Genomic DNA, 10650 nt, shown 5'->3' on the forward strand with positions numbered 1-10650 from the left:
TTCAAGGGTGGGTGGGGGGAGGTAAGGAGGCGGGTATACTCCTCCTCTTTAAATTGTCCAAATTGACTATTATCACCCCTCACTTGAGATTGGGTGGGAGCACAGGGGGAAAAAATATGTGCAGTGGGCGGAGCAATAGTCACTGGGGGCGGAACCAAAGTCACTGGAGGTGGAGTCTGAAAATCAGAATGTGACTGACTAGACTTAAACTTAACAAAAATGTCCTGATAATGTTTTATCTTAGAATAAAAGTTACTTTGAATTGGCTGACAGAAAGAATTAGAAGATGGAAAAAAAAATTCTTGCTCAATGATGTCATCGGGAGTGGGCGGAGTTACCTCTTCGGGGGGCGCCAATGAAATGACGTCATTGTTGCAATTGTCCATGTGACTGACAGCCCAATCGGAAAACTGTTTGGCGAAGTGGTCGATTGGGTTGCCAAACATCTGAGGAGAGGGAGCTTGAGCTGCATGTAGCTTGCTTCGGTCCGGGGGAGGAGTTTGCAGGAGCGGCGCGTCTTGGCGGCGAGGGAAAGACCTTCTGGCCGGCTTCCGTCTTTGACGGCGCGCACGGTACTGCTGTGTAGCGGCGATGTCTTCCGACCAGAGGGAGTCGATGGGGATAAGAGAGCCTCCAGCTCCCCACATGAGTTTCGACCTCTCCTCCGTCGAATAGCGAAGCGTCTCGGCTTCCATCGCTCGCAACACCATGAGCGTACCTTCGTCCCACTCCTCGTTAGCCGGTGCGGGAGAATTGTCTTCTGCTGGCTTCCTACTGAAACGACGTGGTCGCATAGTGATGCGGGTGTGGTTCTCCCAAGGATGCAGACGGCTTCGGACACAGCTTGCAGGTAGGAAAATGTTTTATTGAAAATATAAATCGTACGGGGATCAAACAAAAGACGTGCAAATAGCAAAAGGCAAAAACAAAAGGACTAGCGTGGGAGCTAGCAGACACAAATAGCATAGCGTGAAAAGCTAGCAGAATCAAAGTAGTCGTTAACAGTTGTATGGGAACAAACTAGGAAGCCAGACCGAGTGAGGCCAGAGCAAAGACTAAATAGCCCTCTGATTAGTGCCCGGGCAACAGGTGCGCGTCCCGAACACTAACCAGAGGCAGGTGCGTACAATCTGCCGTCATGGCAACAGAAACAAACTAAACTCAAGGTGCTGAAAACACGTGACACAAACATAAACAAACTATGATCCGGGCAGCGGATCGTAACAATTAGATCTTTTAAGCAGGTGTTTTTTGTTTACATTGTTATTGCCTTCTGGTTAGCTCATGTTTGCCCTGCAGGTAATAGTCACTTTTCCACCCCTTTATATATTAGGTATAGTTGTAAGTAAAAAAAAAGGTCAAAGACAAAGCTATTCGGTTTCTTGTGAGTATATACACTTCACTGCCGATGTGGGGGGGCGCCACCTAAAATCTTGCCTAGGGCGCCAGATTGGTTAGGGCCGGGCCTGCGTCACCCGCTGAATGAAAGAAGCATGCTGGAGGTAAAGTCAAGATGTGATGAAAAGTTGACACTCGCCAGTCGTCATCATGACAAATGCGGATTGTACACACTGCCAGCACCCAGGAAGCAGGAACATCCACTTTTAGGGGTAGGTTACACTTCTTTTCCATCCTATTAATACTGTTGAAAAGCCCTGATGATTTAAGTTTGTTTGTATACAATATAGGTCATCACACGTTAGACATTCAACTAAGACTTCTTTCTTTCTTTCTTTTTCTTTTTATTTCTTTCTTTCTTTGAAAATCTTAGACTTGCAGTCAGGGCATACTTGCCAACCTTGAGACCTCCGATTTCGGGAGGTGGGGGGTGGGGGCATGGTCGGGGGTGGGGCGGGGCGTGGTTGGGGGCGTGGTTAAGAGGGGAGGAGTATATTGACAGCTAGAATTTACCAAGTCAAGTATTTCATATATATATCTACATCCTGAAAATATGCAAACAAACTGTGTTTAGATAATTGATACTTCAAACTTGCATAAATAAATATTAAGGAATATAACATAACTTGGCTTCTGAGAGTTTCAAAATGTAATGAATAAAATGCTAAAGTTGTTGATAAACAAGCAATTATTTTAATAATTAAATATGGTCATTTTAAATGAATTATTATGATAATTTAAAATCAATTATTTCAAATATGTTTATTTTAATGTATAATTCTATGGCTGGATGTAATAAGGAGTCACGAAAAAATACAAATAGAAATACAATTAATTTTGATGTTTTTAGCAAAATATAGTAAAAATGTATTTAGTTTTTTTTTTTAAATTAATAAATATATTTAATTAATACAATTTATCTCTAGTCTGGATGATTTAGTTCTTGTCACCCTGTTGTCCTCCCGTCATGAAAAAAGGCTGTCCTCACTCAGGTCCGCATGGAGCTGGAGGGGGCGTGACTTCCAGCTCCGGCTGAAAATCGGGAGATTTTCGGGAGAATATTTGTCCCGGGAGGTTTTCGGGAGAGGCGCTGAATTTCGGGAGTCTCCCGGAAAATTCGGGAGGGTTGGCAAGTATGAGTCAGGGGCGCCGCTAGGGATTTTGGGCCCCATGAAAAGAATCTTTACAGGGCCCCCAACACAGTGTCATTATTTTTTCTGTATTATAATTTCATCATCATTAGGGGCCTCTCTGGGACCCCCTCCATCATGGGCCCCTAGAATCCGTCTCCTTTACCCCCCCTTTTCGGCGCCCCTGCTTGCAGTTGACACGCAGCTCAAAGGGGCGCAATGTATCTCACATCTAGTAAAAAAAACAACAACAAAAAAACAGTTGTTATTTTTGCCAAAAAAAAGGATGTAAAACATTAACAATAATGATTTTTAAAAAACTAACTTTATATCAATAGATGTGAATTTGTGAAAAGATTTTGATGTTTTTGTTTGGTTGCTTGTCTATGCATGGTGCAATCGTGTGTTCGCACTGCGCAATATACACTATATTGCCAAAAGTATTTGGCCACCCATCCAAATGATCAGAATCAGGTGTCCTAGTCACTTGGCCCGGCCACAGGTGTGTAAAATCAAGCACTCAGGCATGGAGACTGTTTCTACTAACATTTGTGAAAGAATCGGCCGCTCTCAGTGATTTCCAGCGTGGAACTGTCATAGGATGCCACCTGTGCAACAAATCCAGTCGTGAAATTTCCTCGCTCCTAAATATTCCAAAGTCAACTTTATTATAAGAAAATGGAAGAGTTTGGGAACAACAGCAACTCAGCCACCAAGTGGTAGGCCAAATAAACTGACAGAGAGGCGTCAGCGGATGCTGAAGCGCATAGTGCAAAGACTTTCTGCACAGTCAGTTGCTACAGAGCTCCAAACTTCTTGTGACCTTCCAATTAGCCCACGTACAGTACGCAGAGAGCTTCATGGAATGAGTTTCCATGGCCGAGCAGCTGTATCTAAGCCATACATCACCAAGTCCAGTTCAAAGCGTGGGATGCAGTGACGTAAAGCACATCGCTACTGGACTCTAGAGCAGTGGAGACGCCTTCTCTGGACTGATGAATCACACTTTTCCATCTGGCAGTCTGATGGATGAGTCTGGGTTTGAAGATTGCCAGGAGAACGGTACATTTGGACTGCATTGTGCCGAGTGTGAAATTTGGTGGAGGAGGAATTATGGTGTGGGGTTGTTTTTCAGGAGTTGGGCTTGGCCCCTTAGTTCCAGTGAAATTAACTTTGAATGCTCCAGGATACCAAAACATTTTGGACGATTCCATGCTCCCAACCTTGGGGGAACAGTTTGGAGCGGGCCCCTTCCTCTTCCAACATGACTGTGCACCAGTGCACAAAGCAAGGTCCATAAAGACCTGGATGACAGAGTCTGGTGTGGATGAACTTGACTGGCCTGCACAGAATCCTGACCTAGAACGGAGACTGAGAGCCAGGCCTTCTCGACCAACATCAGTGTGTGACCTCACCAATGGTGGAAAATTTCTATAAACACACTCCGCAACCTTGTGGACAGCCTTCGCAGAAGAGTTGAAGCTGTAATAGCTGCAAAAGGTCATATTGAACCCTATGGGTTAGGAATGGGATGGCACTTCAAGTTCATATGTGAGTCAAGGCAGGTGGTCAAATACTTTTGGCAATATAGTGTATCTCATATCTAGTAAAAACAAAACAGTTGTTATTTTTGCCAAAAAAGGAGGTAAAAGAAACTATAATGATACTTTTTCTATATATATACAGGTAAAAGCCAGTAAATTAGAATATTTTGAAAAACTTGATTTATTTCAGTAATTGCATTCAAAAGGTGTAACTTGTACATTATATTTATTCATTGCACACAGACTGATGCATTCAAATGTTTATTTCATTTAATTTTGATGATTTGAAGTGGCAACAAATGAAAATCCAAAATTCCGCGTGTCACAAAATTAGAATATTACTTAAGGCTAATACAAAAAAGGGATTTTTAGAAATGTTGGCCAACTGAAAAGTATGAAAATGAAAAATATGAGCATGTACAATACTCAATACTTGGTTGGAGCTCCTTTTGCCTCAATTACTGCGTTAATGCGGCGTGGCATGGAGTCGATGAGTTTCTGGCACTGCTCAGGTGTTATGAGAGCCCAGGTTGCTCTGATAGTGGCCTTCAACTCTTCTGCGTTTTTGGGTCTGGCATTCTGCATCTTCCTTTTCACAATACCCCACAGATTTTCTATGGGGCTAAGGTCAGGGGAGTTGGCGGGCCAATTTAGAACAGAAATACCATGGTCCGTAAACCAGGCACGGGTAGATTTTGCGCTGTGTGCAGGCGCCAAGTCCTGTTGGAACTTGAAATCTCCATCTCCATAGAGCAGGTCAGCAGCAGGAAGCATGAAGTGCTCTAAAACTTGCTGGTAGACGGCTGCGTTGACCCTGGATCTCAGGAAACAGAGTGGACCGACACCAGCAGATGACATGGCACCCCAAACCATCACTGATGGTGGAAACTTTACACTAGACTTCAGGCAACGTGGATCCTGTGCCTCTCCTGTCTTCCTCCAGACTCTGGGACCTTGATTTCCAAAGGAAATGCAAAATTTGCATGGTTGGGTGATGGTTTGGGGTGCCATGTCATCTTCTGGTGTCGGTCCACTCTGTTTCCTGAGATCCAGGGTCAACGCAGCCGTCTACCAGCAAGTTTTAGAGCACTTCATGCTTCCTGCTGCTGACCTGCTCTATGGAGATGGAGATTTCAAGTTCCAACAGGACTTGGCGCCTGCACACAGCGCAAAAACTACCCGTGCCTGGTTTACGGACCATGGTATTTCTGTTCTAAATTGGCCCGCCAACTCCCCTGACCTTAGCCCCATAGAAAATCTGTGGGGTATTGTGAAAAGGAAGATGCAGAATGCCAGACCCAAAAACGCAGAAGAGTTGAAGGCCACTATCAGAGCAACCTGGGCTCTCATAACATCTGAGCAGTGCCAGAAACTCATCGACTCCATGCCACGCCGCATTAACGCAGTAATTGAGGCAAAAGGAGCTCCAACCAAGTATTGAGTATTGTACATGCTCATATTTTTCATTTTCATACTTTTCAGTTGGCCAACATTTCTAAAAATCCCTTTTTTGTATTAGCCTTAAGTAATATTCTAATTTTGTGACACACGGAATTTTGGATATTCATTTGTTGCCACTTCAAATCATCAAAATTAAATGAAATAAACATTTGAATGCATCAGTCTGTGTGCAATGAATAAATATAATGTACAAGTTACACCTTTTGAATGCAATTACTGAAATAAATCAAGTTTTTCAAAATATTCTAATTTACTGGCTTTTACCTGTATATCAATAGATGTGAATTTGTTAAAAGATTTTGAAAGTAAAACATGTTTTATTAAAACTTTAATGAGCGCGTCCTAAGACTATGTGTGTGTAATCAGTCTTAAGGTTGCACAAAGGTTCCGGGGTAATGGTGGTCGTGCACACAAACCACTTAAGAACCACAGGATTAGGGGTTAGTAGGGTCAGTAAAAGTACATTTTAAACTATTGCTTTGATTCCGATCCTTTTTTTTTTTTCAAACTACATCATCAAGTCAAGTATGAAATAACCGATACAAAAACATGTGGTGATAGGTGGCAGGGGTTTTTTTGGGACGGATTGCAGGATTTAGTCATCATGCGGTGATGGACAGCTGGGAGAATCCAAAGACGTGTCTTAATAATGAGATGGAGCTCACCGCCCACAGACCCCACCCTCTACTACTACAACTAATTCTGTCACAACCACTCCGGATGAATAACTCACTGTCCTACTTTCACGATGAACCACGGTCATAATCTGGCTTTGAAATGTTTCTCTTTGGCTTGGGAAGATCTGTGGAGGAACCTTTGGTCGAAGGACATAAAGATGCTTTGACAGGAAGAGCTGAACGCTGAGGATGTTTGGTTGCAGTCCAAACAATAACTTTACGAGGCAGACTCGTTCGTAGCGGGACATTTGGTCAGCATGCCTTATCATGACGAGGAGTACCCAGGTCAGCCTCTGTGGCGGTCGGTGGTGCTCTTTTGCTCCAAGGGGATGATCGAGGTCATCATGGTCATCCTCTTCTTCTGGCTTCTGGTTCAGGTGCTCTTCACCAAACAACTGGAAGGTAAAGTCAATAGTTACTTAGATCCTGCTGTAAGTATTTTATACGTAAGTAGTAAAACCTTAAAGTCACATCTTAAGTGCACAGGAAGCCAGTGCAGGTGAGCCAGTATAGGCGTAATATGGTCAAACTTTCTTGTTCTTGTCAAAAGTCTAGCAGTCTCTGAACAAAAGAGGTTCTAAAATGGAACCTTGAGGAAAACCGCTAGTATGACTAAATAGATCATACTTGCCAACCTTGAGAGCTCCGATTTCGGGAGGTGGGGGTTGGGGGTGGGGGGCGTAGTCGGGGGTGGGGCGGGCGGCGTGGCTGGGGGCGTGGTTAAGATATATATATATATATAAGAAATACTTGACTTTCAGTGAATTCTAGCTATATATATATTTTATTACATATATATATATATAACGGTATATATATATATATATATATATATATATATATATATATATATATATATAAATATATATATATAAATAAATAAAATAAATACTTGAATTTCAGTGTTCATTTATTTACACATATACACACACATAACACTCATCTACTCATTGTTGAGTTAAGGGTTGAATTGTCCATCCTTGTTCTATTCTCTGTCACTATTTCAGAACACACACATTATACAAATATACATTATAAAATCAATAAGAAAACGGGAGCTCTAATTTGGGAGTCTGAATTAGGATCAGAAGTTCCTATATAAACATTGCGCACTCATGTCGCCTTTTTGTATTGATTACTGCAGCTGTGCACTGGATTGATTCACAAATACAAACTACAACTCACAAACACTTTAGAGTTAGGCTCGACCATCAGAATGTGTACTTAAACTTATAAAGATCACATGGATATTATTCAGTGAGTTGATTCACCAAAACTAACCTGTTATACAGGAGGAAAAAGCACACAGGACGTTTCAATTGTTCACAGACTGGTCGGTCTTATCAGAATGACAAGACACTTCCGGTCTGCAGGTGATAGCATTCAATTGGGAAGAAACGCCTTACTGCCCCTTACTGACCAATGTGAATACTGATAAATGTGTTATGACAGCTCCAAAAACTAATTCAAACCACAAAATAAAATAAATAAATCAACACAAAAATGTGACACATTATGGGTGGGTCACATATGCATGTACAGTAGATGGCAGTATTGTCCTGTTTAAGAGTGTCACAACATTGCTGTTACGGCAGATGAACTGCTTGACGGTAGACAAAAACATGACTGCTGTTGTTGTGTGTTGTTGCCGCGCTGGGAGGACATTAATGAAACTGCCTAACAATAAACCCACATAAGAAACCAAGAACTCGCCCTCTATCATTAGCTGTTTATATTGTGAGAAAGTGGACGTGTGAACAGGCTGTCAACATGTCACTCAGGTCCGCATGGAACTGGAGGGGGCGTGGCCTCCAGCTCCGCCTGAATTTCGGGAGATTTTCGGGAGAAAATTTGTCCCGGGAGGTTTTCGGGAGAGGCGCTGAATTTCGGGAGTCTCCCGGAAAATCCGGGAGGGTTGGCAAGTATGAAATAGATTGAACACTACTGAACAAGTGAGTTAGGAAAATAAGAACTGACAAAAAGGAGAGGACTTAAAGGGGTGCCTTGAGGGTCGCCTCAGTTATGTGAATCACAAGTTTGTTGTGTTTGCGAGCAAGGTTAAAATGTCAATGCAAGGATCTGCCAAAAGGAGGTTACACTGGCCCAAGTTCCTTCACAACAGGAGCACTGGAGTGTTTTTAGCAATTTGCTTCCAAGTGAGCCACTCCCCGGCCGGATTTGTTGACTTGCCCTGTTCCAAGTCTTTGTACCGTGATCCCAAACTCCTGTTCTTATTTTGTTGTTGTCCGCAGTAAACCTTCAAATTCTTCTCCTCGTCGGACTCGTCGCGTTCTGTCTGTCTTTGCTCCTGGGATGTGTTCTGTGCTGCTGGAGAAGTCGCATCTGTTGTGACGACAAAGAAACCTTTGACCCCGATCCAGCGGCCGTGTCGTCGCCCCGGCGGCAATATGAGGAGCTGGATGGAGACACGCTGGACTACCCGTCCACCTTCGCCAGCCCCGCAGCCTTTGAGCCGGGATTGACTTCCTGGTCGTTCTCTAGTAAAGCGTGTGATAGGAAGGAGTCTTTTTTCTCCCTTCGCCGCCTCAGCACGCCGCTATTAACTCCGCCTCTTTATGAACCCATGGGCAACAGCCGTGCTTCGTTGCCTTCGTTTCCTAAACTGCTGTCCAAAAGACGACAGACCCTGCAGAGGCGCTGCACTGTGACCGGCGATAGTTTTTCTTCCGAGCCCACACACTCTCCATCCACGCCTGAGGAACTCATCCCATTGGTGCCGTTAAACCAGGGCTTCAAACCCTCACCAACACGCTGCCTCCGTTTTACGATGCTTTTCTCCCCAGAGGGTCAAACCCTGACCATCAGAATCCTCAGCCTCACAGGCTGGTCACACAGTCTGGAGGATGCATCCGTGCTGGGCTGCCTCCCGCCTCTACACCCGTCCTTCACGCACGCCTCCGTCCATGGCGGCCTCAAGCCAATCCTGCTATGGACCGTGAGATCTGCCGAGGAGCTCCAAAAGTGCACTTTAAAAATCGCCGTCTACGCGCAGGATCAACACGGCCGCAGAGGCTCAGTGCTGGGGGATCTGCAGACTGAATTTGGAGGTAGAGACTGGGGGACAGGTTGTGAGTTTCACTTCGCTGAAGAGCTTCAGGCAAATAAATGGCCTCCAGAAAAGGTTGTCACGACACACACTTGAGGATGTAACAATATGAACCTTCCAGATCACAGTTATTATTATGTATTGTTGAACGTGCGTCCTACTCTGTTCAGCGGTCCTTGAACTCACCATAAAAACACCTCTGTGTTATATCCCTTTCTTCTGAGAGAGCACACCCAGCAGGCACAAGACATTGATGCAACGTTGATTATATGTACATGTCCTTTGAAACAACGTAGCAAAATAGTTGTATTTGTACATTGAGACAACGTTGATGTCTAACGTTGGATCAACGTTGTTGGTTGGGAAATTACCTAATTTCAATGGTCGAATCAACGTCACAACCTGACATTGAATAAACGTTGTCTAAAAGAATGTTGTTTCAACATTGCATTTTGTGTTGTATGACAATGGTTGGGAAATAACCAAATCTTAAATGGTCAAATCAAGGTCACAACCTGACATCGAATAAAGGTAGTCAAAAAGCATGTTGTTTCAACGTTGTAATTTGTGTTGTAGAATATTGGTTGGGAAATAACCAAAATTCAACATTGATTAACCGTTGTCAAAAAGCATGTTGTTTCAACGTTATATGTGTGTTGTAAAAAAAAAAAAAGGTTGGGAAATAACCAAAATTCAATGGTCAAATCAACGTCAGAACCTAACATTGATGAAATGTCATCAAAAAGCATGTTTCAACGTTGTATTTGTGTTGTAAAATACGGGTTGGGAAATAACCAAAATTCAACATTGATTAAACGTTGTCAAAAAGCATGTTGTTTCAACGTTATATTTGTGTTGTGAAAAAAATTGGTTGGGAAATAACCTAATTTCAATGGTCGAAGCAACGTCACAACCTGACATTGAATAAACGTTGTCAAAAAGCATGGTTCAACGTTGTATTTGTGTTGTAGAATACTGGTTGGGAAATAACCAAATTTCAATGATCAAATTAACGTCACAACCTGACATTGAATAAACGTCATCAAAAAGCATGTTTCAACGTTGTATTTGTGTTGTAGAATATTGGTTGGGAAATAACCAAAATTCAATGGTCAAATCAACGTCAAAATCCAACATTGATTAAACGTTGTCAAAAAGCATGTTGTTCCAACGTTAAATTTGTGTTGTAAAAAAAAATTGGTTGGGACATAACCTAATTTCAATGGTCGAATCAACGTCACAACCTGACATTGAATAAACGTTGTCAAAAAGCATGGTTCAACGTTGTATTTGTGTTGTAGAATACTGGTTGGGAAATAACCAAATTTCAATGATCAAATTAACGTCACAACCTGACATTGAATAAACGTCAT

At 42.8% G+C, this 10650-nt stretch overlaps 1 protein-coding gene across 2 annotated transcripts; it reads left to right on the forward strand.

The window, feature by feature from the left end:
• Positions 1–1469: 1469 nt before the first annotated feature.
• On the forward strand, positions 1470–10174 carry syt18b (synaptotagmin XVIIIb). Of its 2 annotated transcripts, none has more exons than XM_061969330.1 (2): positions 1470–1610; positions 8463–10174. In XM_061969330.1, the coding sequence occupies exons 1-2, from the start codon at positions 1556–1558 to the stop codon at positions 9371–9373; spliced, it is 966 nt and encodes a 321-aa protein (XP_061825314.1). In that variant the 5' UTR covers positions 1470–1555; the 3' UTR covers positions 9374–10174. The 2 variants fall into 2 exon arrangements, with proteins under 2 accessions (XP_061825314.1, XP_061825313.1); XM_061969329.1 differs by lacking the exon at positions 1470–1610 and adding an exon at positions 6293–6612.
• Positions 10175–10650: the final 476 nt, after the last annotated feature.

This window comes from Nerophis lumbriciformis, linkage group LG10 (genome assembly GCF_033978685.3).
Source record: "Nerophis lumbriciformis linkage group LG10, RoL_Nlum_v2.1, whole genome shotgun sequence".
Classification (NCBI taxonomy): domain Eukaryota; kingdom Metazoa; phylum Chordata; class Actinopteri; order Syngnathiformes; family Syngnathidae; genus Nerophis; species Nerophis lumbriciformis.